The following is a 19767-nucleotide window of genomic DNA, read 5'->3' on the forward strand; positions in this document are numbered from 1 at the left end:
AACATTTCAAACTGAATATATTGCCAGCTTGCCGTGACCAGAAGGTTAAACTCAGTTTGTTTGAAGCTGTTATCCTCCTCAATCAACTGGGACAAGAACAACAGATTATTCTCAATCCAATGCTTCCAGAAAGTGCCTCTGCTCTTTGTCTTGACCTCTGGATTTTGCCATGGCGTCAGGACCATGTGAGCATATGGATCAAAGGCTGGGCTGCAGGAGTTTGCCAAGCCAGACACATGTTCAAAGGGCTGTGAACGATCGGGTATTTAAAAATGGATAGAATCCAAGGCCTATCCAAGCATACCCTCACTGATCCGTTTCCAAAAGGAACCATTTGGGCATTTCCTGGGCAGCTTCCAGAAGGCAATACTTAACCCTGGAAAGGAGGAAGGCTTTTGATACGGGCTAAGAAGGGCAACACCTTGCTACACTCTTATTGACAGCTGGAGATTTTATAAGCTGTTTTGCATTTGCCAGACCATAGGATAGTTTTGCAAATGCATTTATAAAAGAAAAAACTTTAGTAATGGTTTCGAGGAACATGCACAGGTAGCAGTTTTATGATTCATACTATATGTGGCACAGCATTCGTATTAAAAGTACTAATTTTCCCTCACCAAATATTCATCATGGGAGCTTGCCCATCTGTCTAGATTTTGACAGCAGCACTTCTCTAGAATACCTGCCATACTTGCTTGGACTAATTTGCAGATACAGTGGTACCTCGGGTTAAGTACTTAATTCGTTCCAGAGGTCAGTTCTTAACCTGAAACTGTTCTTAACCGGAAGCACCACTTTAGTTAATAGGGCCTCCTGCTGCTGCTGCCGCGCCGCCGGAGCATGATTTCTGTTCTTATCCTGAAGCAAAGTTCTTAACCTGAAGCACTATTTCTGGGTTAGTGGTGTCTGTAACCTGAAGCGTATGTAACCTGAGGTACCACTGTATTGCTAGTGATGGTCAGACCAAGATATTTAATGGACTCAGCACCTTAAAGTAAAAGGCCACTGGCCACATATTTCACACAAATAACTGCCCTATATACAGGACAGATTATTGTTCCCTGTGGGGTTGATACCCTGCTACTTCTGAAAATGAGATCCATCAAGCAAACCATACCTTTTAGGAGAGGTATGGTCCCATTTCCCGCTGCAGAGTGCAATTTGGAAAGCTGCACATGTAAAGGTTTGCAGTTCTTTAATGTTTTCTGAGTGGCACTTCACCAAGTAGCTGCCTCATTTGCACAACAGGAGAGAGAAATCGGATAGGAACATTGGGTGCTGCTTTAAAGTAAATCGGACAGGTATGTCCAGCATTTGAAGCTGCCCAGGTGGCTGTTCTCCAGGAGTCTTTTCCAGACTTATAATGGAGATGCTGGGATTGAACATAGAAGTTTGTTGCAAGCAAAGCATGAACTCTGTCATTAGGGATAGGGGAAACCTTTGAGTAAGCATGGTTATCAAACCTGGTGCCACTTGGAATACTATCCAAAATCATTACAAGACTGCAAAATTTAATCAACTAATCATTTAGAATATTTGATTGAAGTTTATAAAATTAACAAAAAAGGCATCCTGAGCAATCAGGAAGTACATGCTATTTAAACATGTATTTAAGATAAAATACTTACAAAAACTGAATACAAAATTCACCCAGGAGACAACAACTTTTTTAACATGGCACCTGCTGTGGCATTTACGCATGAAAACATTATTTTCCTTTCTGCAGAAGTATAGTTTTATGATATGCACATTTATGCTGCAATCCTACATCCACTGACACGTGAGTAAGACATACTGAAGTCAATGGTATATGCTTCTGAGTAGCTAGACATGAATGAGATTGCACTGCTTTGATTAAAATTTCTTCAATCACGGTACAGCTCTAATTACAAGTCTAATGCTGCAACCACAACAGAATGGGGTACATATTTCAGCAAGGCCAGGCAAAAGCAACGTTCTCTAACCACTGTTTTTGTCCTTACTATATACAGTCCCCTAATTCATGTTTATAATTCTTTCATTGTTTTGTTAAATGACATTTTGAGACTCGTTTCATTGTTTCGTGCTGAACAACGAACAAACCTTAAAAGCAACTTGGTGTGTTGTGGTTTTCAGTGGACTAAAGCAACAATATAAAGAAAGAGCTCTCCCAGTCTCATCCAAGTTCAGTGTTCTAGCGAATGAAGAGTGACAGTAAAGAGAGATTATTTCTTTAGGGACAATATCTGCCAACAGAAACTGTACTGGAAAGGAGCATTAACTTTTTACCAAAGAGCACATTTCTGTATCGCTGAGAAATATTAAATTTTCAAACTCAATTTTGTGAATAATGTAAAAAGGCAACAGAGGAGATCAAACAAGGTGCAAGACCTCTTCCTGAGACTCTGGAGAGTTGCTGCCAGTCAGAGTAGACAACAGGTAAACTAGATTGACAAATATAAGACAGGTTCCTCTTCCTTCCTCTTTTCTTATTCCAACTTTACATATTTAAATTAAAAGAAGCTGAAAACGCAGTGTGCGAAGAGTTTCTGAATCTTTTCTGTGTAAGCACAGTCAAATGTTGGAAATATTCACGGAATGAGAGCCGTGACATTAATGTGTTGAAAATAATCTATGTGGGAGCTTTGTATATTGTTGTTTTAGAGAAGGCTGAGTCACAAACCTAAAGTGACAAGAGGTGCTACTGTCCCAGAGGACTTTGCTGCAGATGGGTGGCCTTTTGTGACATTTACAAATTGGGTGACCCATCTAAATATGATTTTATTTGGAGGAACTTTGGGATTTATATTGTTTGCTCCTTGATCAGTGCTTTTCTTCCATCACACTCTCATCTCTATTGTCACCTCTTCCCCCTTTATCTAATATTTTGACTGATCTTATTAACGTACAGTGATACCTCTGGTTGCGAATGGGATCCGTTCCGGACACCCATTCGCAACATGAAAATAAAGCAACCCACAGTAGTGCCTCTGCGTATGCGCGGGCTGCAATTCGCCGCTTCTGTGTATGACATCATTTTGCGCTTCTGTGCAAGCGACGAAACCCGGAAGTAACCCTTTCCGGTACTTCGGGTCGCCGCGGGACGTAACCTGAAAGAACGTAACATGAAGCAGATGTAACACGAGGTATGACTGTATTGTTTCTCTATGTTTGCCAGAGCTACATGGAAGGCTTAACACTTGCTTTGCACCTGTTATTGTTGAATTTATACTGTTATCAATATAAAATAAAAAAATATGAAAACCTTCAGTTACGAGTGCAACTTGCAGTAGAATGTTGCAGTTGTAAAACATGCTCTTGCTCACTATTCCAGTCAGCCAGACATATCACCCATTATTATTATTATTATTATTATTATTATTATTATTATTATTATTATTATTACTGAAACTTTTCAACATACTCCACTGCATTCTCCCCCATTTTTCATTCCCCCTTAAACAGTCAGTCAGCATTGTGTGGCTCCTGAGCATGTTCAGTCCTCACTGGGTTGTTTTGAAGGCTCCCTCTGAAGAGTGCCTACCCTTCTTCAAACCTGGGGATTCCTCAAATCCCACTAGCATTTCTATCTTGCCCATTTTGGCTACCATACTTCAAAAACAGAGGGAATGGTCCGCTGCAGTATTTAAAAGCCACATGAGAGCTAACAATCCAAGTTCTAACAGAAAAAGAAAGAAGGTAAGGCTTGAGAACAGCGAAGGTGAATGATCTTTAGGATTTCAGCAACAGGAACTTTTCTTTAAAAGTTCTGCAAAAATCACGTGAACATTTGTAAAACACTGAAGTGAATGGCAAGTGCCTAAATTTTGAACAAATGTAATAGTTAATAGTTTTTATTACATTTCTATGAGATCCTTATCATATCATAATGTTATAATATCCTGTGATAACAGAAAGACAGCCTATTAAACTGAATAAGAATTTCCTTCCCAACATTTCAGTGCTAATTAAAATATTGCAGTACCAAGAAAACAGCACTTAAAATAATTAACATGTCTCTCTTCTTCATCAGAAAGGGCTTAAAATGATTACACATATACCTCTTGGGAATGTTTGGTATTTAACATCACAGAAATATGACATTTGAATTTTATATTTTGTAAAAAAAAACTGTCTTAAAAACGCAAGCTGCACCTACCACTGGCATGCACAAGGTCATCGAGCACCCTCAAAATTGAAAAGTTATTCGGAATTGAAATATTATCTTCAAAATTAAAATATGCTGGGATTTTCCGAAATCCACATGCAAATTCAATGCCCATGAGAATCAGAGCAAAAAGTGCAAATTTCAATCCTTGATCACTGACTTGCCCTGCAGTCCACTTTCCCCATCCTCACCTTGGGGCTGCTCTTTTTTTAAAAAAAAATATAATTATTACTGAAACTTTTCAACATACAATACAATAAAAAACCTCTTCTAAATAAAAATAATATAGAAAACAAAACAGAGAAAGAAGAGGTAAGAAAGAAAGAAAAATGCAAAGCCCTCTTATCAGAGGTAGATCTCACGCAAAAGGGGATAGATCCTCCCAGCTCTCACCTGGGAGCTTCCCTTTCTTCTCCCAGCCTCCCACCCTGGGGAATCTTCCCTTCCCTGCTTCTCACACAGGGTTCTTCACCAGCCAGCCATCACCTTCCTGTGCATACCCTTCCTAACCCAGAATGACCGCTCCCACATCAAATGAGGGCGCCTTTTGCGTGGTCGCGCGCAGCCCCCCGGATCTCAGTGCGACTCCTGATAGTTCGGGCTGGCTTCATCCTCCCTAGGCTGGATACCTGGAGGTCTCTGCCTACCTCAGCCAATCACCCAATCCTGCCTGGGGAGGCGTTGCCAGGGGATTGGCCAGGTAAGGGAAAAGACCATCCTACCCACACAACAGAAGGTGAATCTTGCCCACGCTCCCCCTTGTGGCGGTGATACCAGGGTTCCCCGTTAAAGGGGTCTTGAGGGGAGGCATTGGCCATACGCCGAGAGGTTGTCATTGCTCTCCCCTCCAATGGCAATGAAACGGGGGACGGGCTCTCTGCTTGAACATAAGTTCTCCAGAGCCAGCCCAATCCCCATACATTCTGGATAACCCTGAAGTCTCCCAGATCCCTGGCTAGAGACTAGGAAGGATAAACGCCCAATGCCTGAGCCAAGGCCTCCCTACATCTGAACCTTAATAAAGTTGTGGCCAATTTTAATCCCATAGCATGTTGTCTTGAGTCATTATTCCACTCGGGGGTCGCCTGGGGTTGGGGGGACTCAATGCAATAGAGGACATCAGAAAACAAAACAAAATGTAGGCATGAGTAAACTGTTCATTATGAGTGCAGTCAAGAGCACCCAACTTTGCTTCCCAACCATATTGGGGCTGACAATAATATGCTCTCCCCCACCACCTCTGGTTTTCAATTTGCACCTATTATTCTTGCATTTGCTTTTTCCTCAGTCAGTTTTATAAAAAATGTCACACAACCCCCATCACCTTTGAAATGTGAGTATGAAGCACAGGTACTAAGAGCTAGTAAAAAAACATCATTTTTAAAACGATAACAACTAGGTGGGACAAACAGAGAGACATTCTTACAGTGCTTTTTTTTAAAGTAAAAGAAGAATGAAAGCCCACCAGAAGTAGAAGGTCAAGTCTAGTTGCTGTAGTGGTCCAAGTGTTGAACCAGGGCCGGGAATATCCGCTTACTTTTGGGCAACAATGTTCCTATGTTATTCTATCTTGCTGAAAAGCTTAGAACATGGCAGAACTGACAGCTAAACCAACTCAAAGGTTGCAATCCTAGCCCTACTTATCTGGAAGCAAACCCCATGGAATTCAAAAGGACTTAACCTCTGAATAGACTTGGGTAGGAATATGCTGGGAAACGGCAAAACAACAACAGCAAATGCAAATGAAATCAAGAGCTCCTTACCCACAAGCAGGTCCATATTCATTTATCAGTTTCCTGTGTTCTTCCCAAAAGCCCTGTGTGGACATAAAGAAATATCGAAGTGTTATAACTAATTCTTTGCACCACTCTTTCAGAACTTCCTGCTACTTCACCAACCTTCACCCGGAAATCGAATCTGAGAACGCAAGAAGAGTCAATGGCCCCTCTAGCCAAGCATCCTATTCTCTCAGGGCCAGATGCCTGTGGAAAACTTCAAGCAGGACCCAAGCACAAGAGCCCTCTTCTCCTCTCCTCTGGGATTCAGAAGAATTACTGCCTCCGACTATGGTGGTGAAACATAGCCATCATGGTTCGTAGCCATAGATAGCTTTATCCTCTGTCTAACCTTCTTTCAAAGCCACCCAAATCCTGAATATTCCCGCTTCACTGGACGTCCATTATGAGAAAAGGAGAAAAACATTTCTCAATCTGCTTTCTCCATGCCATGCATAGTTCCATAAAGTTTGCTCTGAGCAGAAAGAAAGGAATCTTCCTACAGCCATATCTCTGCAGGCAACTCTCACCTTAAGACACCACACCACCCAAAAACTGCTGCACTGCATGATCCACTAACAATTGTACCCCAGAGACACTGCAAAGCATACTGTGGGGTGCACCTCACGGACAGCACACTCCTTCATTTGTGCTCCCAAGAATACAGATGTCCCAAGCAGTTTTTAAGGCTTGTTTGTGTTAGAATTCCTGCTCCGTGATTGCAGTCATGGGATTGTTGTCTTTCACATGACGGTCCTAGATAGCCCGTTTCTCATCCATGATGCCTCCAGAGCTCTGCACCTGGGATACTTTATCAGCTTTCCCCCGGGGTGTGATTTCTGGCAGTCTGCTGAGCCATTGCCTCCCACTGCATGTGAGCATCGGAGACAGCAAAGTCCAGCCCTCCGAACTTCTCTGGCATCTTAGATAGCCCGTCACCATCTTGGAATGTCCCAGTGTGTCGCAGATGAAATTCCTGCTGAACACACACACTGTATAACATCAGACACTGCAGGTCCTACTCGAGTGTAGGAGGAGCTCCTGACAGTTTGTCCATTGATGATACCGCAATCTGCAGGCATCCATCTTCTTCAATCCAGAGTGGACTGGGACATACCTTCTCTGTGTACTCTAGCAAGCAAGAATGGAAGCAGTCAGTAGCTGCTCCGTAAGGAGGGCTGTGTTGACCCATAGCCTTGTCCTGCTATGCTCTTGCATTGTTAGAAAGCCCAGCTTCAAATATATCAGATGTCAGGATGCCATAAATGGATAAGCGTATGCCGAAATGGTTATGGGCTATCTATCCATTTTGAAGGGGCGGAGAATGCATAGATAAAAGTTAAATTAAGAAGGGTTAAACACTTCGCTTGGAGGCAAAGCTATTTTTTCTTTTTATACTATATTCTTACAGTGAGTGAATTTTATAGAGTATTACTTTAACTTGGCTGGTTTTTAAGATCTGGCTTCTTTTACAGTGAAGAGATATGATCTGTTTCAGAATCATATTTATTGGTGTTTGAATTACAGTCTTTTGTGCCAGTTTCTTGGATGTGCTTGTCATGACTTAAGTTGCAATGTCAGAATAACCTCTCTTCAGATCCTGTGTTCTTTTAAACTCTCAGTTTAGTCCTGAGCCGCCTTTTCTGGAGTTAGCCCTAATGAGAGGGCTAAAACCTTGAAAGGCTTAATCTTAATAATTCAGTGAAATAACCCACAATATATTTTTCTTCTGGGGGCAGGGGAACAAGCAATAGTATCCCCTCTGATGGTTTTAACAACCGAGAGGGTCTGTAAGGAAGGAATCTTTTTAGATATTTGGAGCCTGGGCTGTTTAAGCCTTTATCTACTAACATGAGCACCTTGAATTGGGCCCGAATATGAACCGGCAACCAATTCAGCTGTTTTAAAACAGGGGGCATATGGTCTCTAAAGGGAATGCAGCCCGAAATCTGGCTGATGCATTTTGGGCCAGTTTCTGAGTTTCAGCCCTATATATGATAATCAAAGTAATGTCGGAGAATGTTGAAGCATTTTGACTCCAAAGAGGCAAGCCACTTTTCTGCATAAATTTTAAGAATTTGTAGCACAGTCGTAACCATATCTACTCAGAGATTAAATCAATGGGACTTACGCCCAAGTAAATGGGATTAGGGTTGTAGCCTAAACTGGAAAGTCACTTGACCCTTCAACAAAGGAAGTGTTGGAACTGTCAAAGAGTAGAAGGATGATGAATAGAGCCAAAGGGAAAGAAGCAGGCTGAAGAGCGGGAAACAGCCAAGGAAGAGACATTTCAAGTATCCCCCCCCCCCCAACAACTTTCATGAGGTAAGAAACTGCAATGGCTAAAAGAGCAAGCAGAGTCCTTTATTATGACAAAGCTTTAGTACCAGCAATGTATTTCATTCATTTACTGCCTTGTCCCACCCCCCAAACCACATACTGAAAACAATGAAGTTTCTTGTGGTATTTGTGATTTCCAATAAGACACAAGAAATTCAGATCAAATTATCAAGGCTGGAAATTGAATCTCTGGAGACACTGAAACAGCAGCTAATAAAGCTGGCAGCAGCGTTTCATGAGGAAAAATAATGCACTAGGAAGATTCACTGAGTGAGGGATTTCAAAGCATTTCTTCTACTTTCTTTTTTAATCAAATGAATGCTTTACTTGCGGTGTGGTGCATTATTAATTGTAAGCCATTTGGACTTCTTCGAGAAAAGCAGGATAAAAAAAATGTCTAAATATTTTCTAACAATACACTGAAATGGACAAGTAGTTGCAAACAACAAGAATAGTCTTATCTTTTCTTCTTAATTAATGGAGAATAGTTTGGGCCAGGGCTGGATTTAGGTTTGATTAGGCCCTAAGCTACTGAAGGTAGTAGGGCCCTTTATATGTCCAGCTGTCCTTTGTCAACAACAATTTGTCACTTTTTTTGTGTCGAATATATACTATATGGTAATTTATGGATCCATACACAACACAAAACACTGTTGCTTTATGTAGGTTTTATTTTATTTGTTTTTTATTTTATATTTTGGAAATGTACACCCAGCACTAATATTAAGTGTAATATAGTAAGTTGCAATAATATACTAAAAAGGAAGGCTTGGGCCACTAGTAGCCTAATGCAATAAAGTTTCTCCATTTCATGGGGAAATGTATCTACACCTAAATGTTTCTATACTCAAAAAGAAAAGCCACCCTTAAAGATGCAACTTCAGAACTAGGGGAATAATATCTAAGGGACAGGAGTTTTCACAATGTCAGAATTGGCTGACCTGAAACTTACACTGGTCAAAATGAACAACTGGGTTACAAGCGCTTCTCTTCTGTTTTACATTCTCCTACAAGGTGGATCACACGTTCACATAAATAATGTGTGAGAGGAGCTCAAAAGATATCTAAGCACCACCTTTGAGAAGTGCAAAGGCTTTGCATATTCAGCCATTTTTCATCTGCCTCTGCGCTGACATCTTTAAGACACATGCACAGGGAAACCAGCTTAGCGATCATGGCCATAAAATTCTTAGCAATAAAAGTGGTTGCTTGTTATCAGCATTATGGGCGAAGTACGCATCAAGCCTTCTTCTCTGCCTGGCAGTCGCAGTGGAAGTGACTCAGCAGAACAAGGCTCCCCAGCTGCACATCTACGGGGTGCGACACAAAACAGTTGGATCTAGCAAATGGAAGAGTCTAAATAAGCGACAGCAAAGGAATGCAAGGCTACATACAGTGGTACCTCAGGTTAAGTACTTAATTTGTTCCGGAGGTCCGTTCTTAACCTGAAACTGTTCTTAACCTGAAGCACCACTTTAGCTAATGGGTCCTCCTGCTGCTGCCGTGCCGCCGGAGCACGATTTCTGTTCTCATCCTGAAGCAAAGTTCTTAACCTGAGGTAATATTTCTGGGTTAGCGGAGTCTGTTACCTGAAGTGTATGTAACCTAAGATACCACTGTATTAAAATGCTTAAAATGCAGTGTAGCATTTGGGAATCAGAAAGCGGTGTGGGCACATGACCTGATGAACATCAACTCATTTGGTTCCCTAGGACTGCAGCCCAGCCCCTGAACTCCTATTCAAGGAAGCTGTTGTCTCTGCAGGTGCAATTGCTGTTAGAATTTTATTATATTAAATCTATTCAGATGCTGACTTTTGGTGGCTATGTAGCCAAAGCACGTCTCAGAAACCAGCTCAGGGTGTGGGGGACGTAATGGTGTGCCCTAGAGTAGGGCATAGAATCAGAGTTGGAAGCAACCAAGAGGGTCATCTTGTCCAACCTTCTGCAATGCAGGAATCTTTTGGCCAATGTGGGCCTCGAACCCACGATGTTGAGATTAATAGTCTCATGCTCTACCAACCGAGCTATCCCTCCTATCTATTGGTTGGCTGGAACACGGGACAGGAAGACTCCACAATGCAACATGTTGTTGAGTGGACCAGTTGTAGGCCTGTCATCTCTCAATATGTGGCATCTCAACAATATGTACCAGACACGATAAATAGGACATGCTGTCTTCACACTGTACACATGTGCACACATGCAGTCAATTCAGTAAACCTATCACAAGGCTGAAATTGCTCTAGGAGCCAGCAGAATTTTATCCAAGCTTTTAAAAAAACACACAACCAAGTCATGTACACAACTTGTTTCCTTTGATCATCATCTCTAATAGTTGTCCTCTGTGGGTAATATTCTTTAATTTATGTGTGTGCCATTTCAGATTTTAACACACACACACACACACAGGCCTTCTGAATTTAATGAAAGCAGCCTTCCTACCCTTTAGAGTTATTGAGAGGTTAGTGTTATGTAATTAAGTTAATCCTCATTTGTAAAGGCTAATTAACTAAATGCTAATTGAATCTGCATATGACAATTAGCACAATGTGTCCTCATTAGACAATTTTAAAAAATTACCCTGACTAAAATTCAGCAAACTGTAAATTATTTTGTAGCTTTTAAAGACTTTTTGGGAGAAAAAGAAAAGGGGAATATTTCGATGCAATGTTGTGTTTATACATTTGATCAGCCATTTGTCTAATCTCATGAACCAACACTGCAAATAAATGGCTTTTGCCTATATTAATTCCTCCAAGGCTACAAAATATATACCCACTTACCAGGGAGTAAGCTCCATTAAATTCAATGGGACTTACCTTTGAGCAGGCGCATATAGAATTGCATTGTAAATGTATGCAAGTTTTAGGCTAACACTAAACAACAATCACCACCAAAACCAGCCAGAATTTCTTCAAACTGTACAGGTGGTAATCCCAGGATAGATGCAGTAACATCCAAATAACTTTTTAGCATCTTGGTCACATTTCAAATTTCAGTCATTCCTCAACAATCAACAGTCTAGGACAGAGATGGGGAACCTGTGATCCTCCAAATGTTGCTGGACTCCAGCGACTCCCATCAGCTGCAGCCAGCATGGCCAATGGACATGGATGATGGAAGTTGTAGTCCAACAACATCTGGGCTACACTGCCTGGTCTAGGACCAGCATTCACAAATCTATAATCCTCCAGATGTTTTAGAGTCCAGTTCCTATCAGCCCCGGCCAGCAAGTTTTGTAATCTAAAACATAAAGACATCAAGCTGGGGAAGGCTTACCTAGATACGTCATCATTCTCAGCTCAACAAACCATGTAGTATGTGCTCACAGTTTTTACACAACATCACACCTTCACCCATTGACCACCAGTGCTCTTGCCTCTGGTTGGCCACTGTGGGAGCAGGATGCTAGGCCTTCAGCTTCTTCTTACATTCTTAAAATACCACTATTAGAACAAACTTTCACATAAATTCCGTCAATTATCTTTTATGAGTCACCTTGGAGAGGCTTTGGCCCTGAAACCTGGCATACAAGTGCTATAAATCTACAAGTGAGGAACCTTTCTCAGTCCGAGGGCCACAATCCCCCATGAGAGAACCTTCCGGGGGCCGCATGCCAGTGGTGGGTGGGGCAACTGTTATACAGTAGACTGTTGTCCAGTTACACAGATGTGAGAGGTTTCTCTGCATATATTTTTTTTCCAGCCAGGCAAGCAAGAGGCATTCTTAACAGCAGAATGACAATTTACAAGCAGGCAAAGTAAATGGATGAGGGTGTGGAACATGGTCAGTGAAGAGTGTGGTTTGGGGAGAGGGGAGTATGGCCTGGGAAGAGGGTCAGTCTGAGAGGCCTAGAGGACTGCATTTGGTCCCCAGGCTTGAGGTTCCTCTCCCTGCTATACGTAAAAACAGAATTACGACAAAGGACAGGTAGAAGCCACCAGAATACCAATTGTTGAGGAAGGGTGCAGCAAACCACAGAGGAGGGCTGTTGCTTCTGGGAAGCCCCCAGATAAGTACAAGCATGTCTGCCTCGCCAATATTAAAAACAGGGTCCTGAACAAGATGGGCCCTTAGTCTGATCCAGCAGTGCTTTTTTGATGATCATTTGCACATGTTTATAAACAAGGACTAAATGCTCTGCAAACAAATTAGGGGAGTTGAGTATCTAGGTTTCGTTAATTCCCTCGGCGAGTGTCCCCTTGTAAGAAGTGGAACGGAATGCTTATAACTTCGGGAAAAGGGAAAACAGGAGAGAGAAAGGAATAGGAATGGAAAGAGAAAGAAGGGAAAACACAATTACTAAATGAAGAAATAACAAATTCTCCAGCAACATCATATGGCACAGATTGGTTCCACACTGTTGAGAGAGATTCGTGAAGAAATGAATGCAGGCTGCTATTCTAAAAATGGAGGATTCATAGGTAGCGAATAAAAATCAGCCAGAGCAGTTCAGCAGCAGTTTGAGAAGGAGCTGCTAGGAGCAGGTTGATATATGAGGAGCCTGGCAGAAGTGCTGTCTCAACAGTCCGGAGGGTGAATGCAAATTACATTGCTGAAAAGAGGCTCTTCACATTTTTTATTTCTTCCAAAAAATCAAACAGAGTAGCCTAGTAGATCACATCAAAATTGAGTAGCCTTTTAAATACCCGGTATTTAAATACAGGTATCCACCTGTATCCGACCCCATCTCCTGCCACTAACAGTTGCTTTATATCTCTGACTGTTGCACCTCACTACTCTCCAGGAGTACTGTACGCATCCATATCACTGAACATTTCTGCAGCCCTATTGCCAAAATCCAGGAATATTTTCGTAATGTTATATACCCTGCCCTGAAGAGACCCTGGAGACCTGTGATTAGATGTCTATCCTACAGAATGTGGAAGGGAGCTGGGAAGCCATGCCCTTCCCAATGAAGGATTTGCAATGCAGAATACAACAGCAGCCATCCCTGAGAGGTGGCCTTTGCAGCCTCTGCTTAAATGACTCCAGAGAAAGAAAGCCATGTAGGGACAGGTGAATCCGTCAGATTTCCACATCACTGTGCAATTATTTTTTTAAAAAAAACTTCATAAAAAATCATCAGCATCTTAATGCAAAATTCTCCCAATATATGTACTTTTGCAAGCCATTTCTCCTAATGTAGGAACTTTTTGTAGGTTGTCTTCATTAATATACTGCTATACACATCCCTGAAGAACGGCACTGCAAAATTTGGAACACAGTCAATTTCGAGGGGACGGTTGAATTTTATGCATATTGTTTTGGGAATAGAAAATACCAATCTCCCAAGGCCATCTGCTTCACTCTAAAACAGTTCTTAAGAAGTTTCTTCTGAAGCTTAGTCAAGATCAACTTCCCTACAATATCCACCCATTGATTGGGGTTTTGCCCCCTTCACATTTCTTTTAAAAGCAGCTGGGCATGGAGAGAAATTGTCTTGGGTTTAACTCATTCCTCTTTGCCATGCTCCCGCAGCAAACCAGCCCCCCTCCAGCTGCTATTTGTCCCATTAGTTACAAACATGTATTCCCCAAAGGTTAAAAAAGCAGGGAGATGGGGAAGACTCTGCATTGAAGAATCAGTGAAAAGAAGAGGTCGGATTCACTTCACCAACACCATGGTTCCTACGCCCACAACTGCTTCTAGCTGAGATGTGATGGGAGATTTTGTCCAGTTAATTAGCCATGGATATAACAGTGTATCAATTACATTAATAAACATCATAAACCCATGTCTACTCAGAACTAAGTCCCACTGATTGCAACAAACCTTCCCCCAATTAAGCGGCACAGGATTGTAGCCAAGGAAAAGAGCATGAAGCATTTTCTGTGCCTCCCCTGGAATTATGGAATTTCCTCTTTTTCAGAGATCTATCAGTAACTCAATAGATATCTGCTGCCTTCTGCTTTGTTGCTGCACCGGGGGAGAGTAGGAAACCGCCAGCTTTAAGCTTTGGTTTGAGAACACTGGTCAGAAATATTACTCACAGAAACAAATCCTGAGGGCTTCCCTTTGATGGGAATTCAACCATCAATGTGTGTGATATTTTACGAGGCAAAACGTAGTTAAATAGAGAGTTATTAATGCATCCTCTTACTGCAAGATCACACATGCGGTCTGATTACATCTGGCAAGAGAAGCTGTTGCCTACAGTAGTTAATTTCATAAAAAGAACAGCCATGGAATAAAATAATGCACAAAGAACAGAAGGCACCGCCTAATGTCAGGCTAATTGTTCGGCCCACTCTTGTCCATAGCTTAGTCCGGGGCATGATGTCATTTTATTTATTTAAGAAAATAAATAAAATGGCACTTCTTTGCAAGAAAACCTCAAGGAAGTTTGCAAAAATACAAAACAAAACATCAGAATTATCGATTTAAAGACATGTAGGTTTTTAAAAATATTCAGAAGACTATTAAAAGCAACAGCAGCTAAAAGGAAATAACACACCAAGTGTCTGGATAAAAAGGTAAAGGTAAAGGGACCCCTGACCACTAGGTCCAGTTGTGGCCGACTCTGGGGTTGCGGCGCTCATCTTGCTTTATTGGCCGAGGGAGCCGGCGTACAGCTTCCGGGTCATGTGGCCAACATGACTAAGCCGCTTCTGGCAAACCAGAACAGCGCACGGAAACGCCGTTTACCTTCCCACCAGAGCAGTACCTATTTATCTATTTGCACTTTGACGTGCTTTTGAACTGCTAGGTTGGCAGGAGCTGGGACCGAGCAACAGGAGCTCACCCCGTTGCGGGGATTCGAACCGCCAACCTTCTGCTCGGCAAGTCCTAGGCTCTGTGGTTTAACCCACAGCGCCACCCGCTTCCCTTGTCTGTGTCTGGATAGGCTTGTGTAAACCAAAATGTTTTAAGCTGGGTACAGTGAAGGTACCTGCCTGATGTCAATAGGCACGGAGAGTCAAAGTGTAGGTTCTGCCACATGGAAAGGTCGGATTTCCTACAATGAAAACAGGTCCCAGGATAGAAGCCTGAACAACCCTGTCTCAGATGCTTCCATACATGAAGAGGAATCATTCATACAGAAGGCTGCTTTTATGGTCCCACCTTCTATGCATGTAGGCTTCTTCCTTATAGACATCCATAACTAACACATAGGTATCAGGGGCAAAACCAGCCACATTCCAGGTGCTGTTGCCCTTCCTGTGATTCACACACAAAAGGAACTAGAGTGAGATTAGTTCATCTACTGACAATGGATTTCTGTATGACTCCACACAATCTCTCTTACGTCCAAAGTTAGGAAGTGCATACAAGCTCAAACAATTATGTAAAAGAATTATTTGCTTCAATTAAAAGTTGATTTCGCAGCAAATATTTTAATGTGTCGGGTCACGATGAAATGAAAAGAGACAGAATGGGTTGTAATCTAATGCCTCAAGATTTTGCCATACATCAACTAAAAACCTCTTAATGCCTTTGATTAATCTTGCTCTATATTGGATACTGTTAGAGATATGGGTCCCCCCCCCCCACAGCATCAATTTGGCAACTATGCACTGATACTATCATTTCCAGAGTAACAATCAATACTGGAATAATGTTTGCATAAATAGCTATGCTTTGTGGGAAACCTTTTGGAATAATTTCAACACTGTGGTCTTTCCACAACCTGTAATGCAATAATGTTGCTTCCTTGACTTTAATTATCAAAAAAACACCACGTGCACATGTCTTTATGGATAATTGCGCTCTCAATAAAACAATTTAGCAGGCTATTTTAGGATAACTTTAAAGGGCCAATGGTCTTTTGGCAATTTAGCAGGTTATTTGGGGATCATGTCAAATACTTTGTTTTGTTTCTATCTCTTTTCACTGAATTGTAGAATTGGGAGGAATCCCAATGGTCATCTAGTCCAGGCCCCTGCAATGCAGAAATCTCAACTAGGTCATATATGACATCCAACCTCTGCTTAAAAATACTCCAAGGAAGGAGAGTCTGCCACCTTCTCATGGGTGTCTGTTCCGCTGCCAAACAGCTCTTACTGTCAGAAAGTTCTTCCCAATTTTTAGTCAGAATCTCCTTTCTTGTAATTTGAAATCTTAAAAATTTAAATAGTATTGCTGTTTTTTAAAAAAGGGAATCAAAAAATTAACATACCTAAACTCTTTCGTCATGCAACAACACCTCAAATTGATCACTAACATTTCCTGGCACACCAGCTCTATCTTTGTTACTAGTAATTTACAGCTAGCATTTGTCAACAGGATGTGTTCACTTTTTATATGGGGAGCCACCAGGTTTAACAATCCACCCGAAGGCCTACCTTTCTTGTGGCTTTTTGGTTGCCGGAACTGAAAAGGCATTAAAACCTGCAAGTTCGATGTGACGTAATGACCTCAAATTCAGTTGTAAAGGTAAAGGTAAAGGTAAAGGGACCCCTGACCATTAGGTCCAGTCGTGACCAACTCTGGGGTTGTGGCGCTCATCTCGCTTTACTGGCCGAAGGAGCCAGCCTACAGCTTCCGGGTCATGTGGCCAGCATGACTAAGCTGCTTCTGGCGAACCAGAGCAGCACACAGAAACGACGTTTACCTTCCTGCCGGAGCGGTGCCTATTTATCTACTTGCACTTTGACGTGCTTTCGAACTGCTAGGTTGGCAGGAGCTCACCCCGTCGTGGGGATTCAAACCACTGACCTTCTGATCGGCAAGCCCTAGGCTCTGTGGTTTAACCCACAGTGCCACCCGTGTTGTACCGGTGATTTAAAGCAGGAGGAGAAGTTGGGAGAGAAAGACTGTCCCCAAAATAACAAATAGTCCAGACATGACATCAAATGCTACCTTGTGTATATCACAGGAAAAGAATCAGAGGTGCAATGCGGTGCACAAAGCCAGTCCTACCATTTGGCAGGGTGAGATAGCTCCCTCAGACAGAAGATGCTGAGGGGCGGCAGTGAGGACCAGGCTGTGTGTTGCATGTGTCCTGCCCTGCCCTTAAGCTTACCTGCTGCCCTCACCACCAGTGTGGAAAGTTAAGATTGAACTGCCTGTCCAGTCAGCTTCTGGGCAAGGCCATCTTGTTCTTTGACTCAAGACATCCACTACATTACCAAGCACAAAGGATGCTTTTACTTTCCAGAGACCTGAGGCGGGTGGTGGTAGGAGAGAAACTGAGCCCGAAAGAATGGGAAGTCTAGCAGCTGCCATTAACAATTTTAACAATGCAAAAATGGAGATGAACCAGGGTCTGTAATTTTGCCAGAAAATAGGGACTGTCTTTCTTCGAACAAATAGGAACACGCCTGCTTTGGTGAGGGGAAGAGGTGACTCCAAGGAGCTGGCATTTCAAACACTGAAATGGATTTATCATTATCTTTCAGACAGCTACATGTGGCAGCTTCACCATGAAGGATTTCATGGAACTGTCATCGCTGCTGTTTCTGCACCTCCCACATCCATTTTGATTACAGACTTGCGAGAGTCAGCTTTTTCAACCTGCTGTCCAAAGCAATGGTTAGTTGCCTCCTCTAATGAGCCTAATTTCATACTGTTCTCATTAATGGGAGAGATCAGCTGCTCTTCTTATCAATACTCATGTCAAGTGAAGGTTCCAGCCTTCTCTCTGACAGAGCTCTATTGGGAGGGTCAATTCATTGCTATCGTGCTAAAAGGCTGTGTGTTTAGCATTTGGCCCAGAGATGGTTCAGAGAAGAGGAGGCTTGCCGTATTTTCTTGTGGAACAGTGGTGACACACAAGAACTGGCCTGAGGATGATGAGTTCAAGAGGAGCTTATACCTTCCCTAGCAAAACATTCAGGAACTCATGGTTTGAGAACGCCAGTTGTGAGAATGTAAATAAAACCAAGCAAATAAATGATTTTTTAATTTAAAAAACCAAGGTTTTATTATTATTAACATGTGATAATTATGTGTGTTCTAAACATTGTGGTAATATTTCCCTTCAAGAGGGCTCTATTTGAGCTATAAACAGAGTAGGCATATTAAAAAAAATTTAAATGGAAGTCCCAAATGCCCTTTTTGTAGCATCAAAAATGTTTCACCTCCAGGTGCATCAGGTTAATTAAATAACTGCCCCATGATCCTCCTTGCCCACAAAGGATTTTGGGAGCATACTCCGTTCACATGAGTAGCCGGTTTATACCAGAATCAGCAGCAGAGCCTGGACCAGCAAACGGTCTTCTGAAATGGCGAGTGCCCCTTGACTTGTTCTGCTCCATGCAATCAGCTCAGCCTAAGGCATAACACTCTTTCCTCTGTCATGGAAGTTGCACACTTGCCAACATGGAGCTGCTCCTAGCATCTCTCCTCCCTCTTCTTCATCTGGCACAGATCCTGCGCAGATGTTAATGAGGCGTTTTGAACACTGTTACAGACCTGCGAGGCTCACCAGTATTTAGAACAGCTACCTCATTTCCCCACCCCACATTAAAAAAAAGGATACCACAAATTCAGCCACATGAACTACTCAAGATGATCTCAGCTGATTTTGTGGTGCCTGAAAGGAACACAGGAAGATGCTTTATGCTGAGTCAGAAAACATTGGTTTATTTAGCTCAGACTGACAGTGGCTCTTTGGGGTTTCAGACATTTCTAGTCCCATCTGGAAACACCAAGGATTGAACCAGGGACCTCCGGCATGCAAAGTGTTTGCTCTACCACTGAGCTATGGTCCTTCCCCCTAAGCATGCATCTACATGACAAGCTCTGGGCAGCCTTTGACAGGCAACGTGGCTCCACACATATTAGACCTGCATTTAGAGACTTCAGCAAGAAGACACATTAGGGACTTGGTTGACAGGGATATGCATTCAAATGGGGCATGAAGAGAAATGAAGTGGAAATAGAAAACATGCACTAATCGAATAATTTGGACCAAAGTGCATTGTATTCTTAATTAGGCTAGCAGGCACTAACTCTGCAGCAGCACATGCACTTCCCAGATTGTGGCTCTGTGGCAAAGCCAATTTTCCCACCGCCATTCATAGGGTCAGTGTAATTGGGCATTCTGGTCTCTCCCTGTTTTTATACCTTCTTCCAGAAATGAAGTGTCATAAAAGCAAGGCTCCGTATTTATGGAGGGCAGGAAGGTGCAAACAAGGAGCATAAGGAGGAGTGATGAAAAATGTAAATAAATCCAAATATGAGAATCTAGCTATGCCTTAATTTACTCTGACCATGAGCTCTTTATTAAAGGGGTGGCCTCCGACAGAAAGGTCACTCCACCTGTAGTTTCTCCATTATGAAGTACCCTCCTGTCTCCTTTGCTACATAGATATTCTTCCTGCACAGCTCTCCCCTTGCCTGCTGCCACACATCCTGCTCTAGTGTGCCGGCTATATTTGAGAAACAATTACCGTATTTTTCCGTGTATAAATGATGCTTTTTGCAAATTAGGCAAAAATTGGGTGTTGTCTTATACACGGATAGTGAATGCAGAGGGGGGACGTGCGATTAATGACAGCAGCAAGCAAGAGATTGACAGCGGCGATTGGGCAGGTGATTGGTGGCTATGGCAAGGCCT

The 19767-nt window shown here is 42.3% G+C and overlaps 1 protein-coding gene and 1 long non-coding RNA gene across 5 annotated transcripts in view; one reads left to right on the forward strand and one right to left on the reverse strand.

The window, feature by feature from the left end:
- Positions 1-19767, reverse strand: part of TBXAS1 (thromboxane A synthase 1) — a 210218-nt gene that overhangs the window by 143422 nt on the left and 47029 nt on the right. For all 4 annotated transcript variants that reach the window (XM_081928286.1, XM_081928283.1, XM_081928284.1 and 1 more), the window contains exon 4: positions 5911-5963. In XM_081928286.1, the coding sequence (XP_081784412.1) occupies positions 5911-5963 (53 nt within the window). The remainder of the gene's footprint in view (positions 1-5910; positions 5964-19767) is intronic.
- Positions 1-19767, forward strand: part of LOC309379364 — a 401215-nt gene that overhangs the window by 114758 nt on the left and 266690 nt on the right. The window lies entirely within an intron of this gene.

Source organism: Podarcis melisellensis (assembly GCF_964234715.1).
Source record: "Podarcis melisellensis genome assembly, chromosome: 10".
NCBI classification, from domain to species: domain Eukaryota; kingdom Metazoa; phylum Chordata; class Lepidosauria; order Squamata; family Lacertidae; genus Podarcis; species Podarcis melisellensis.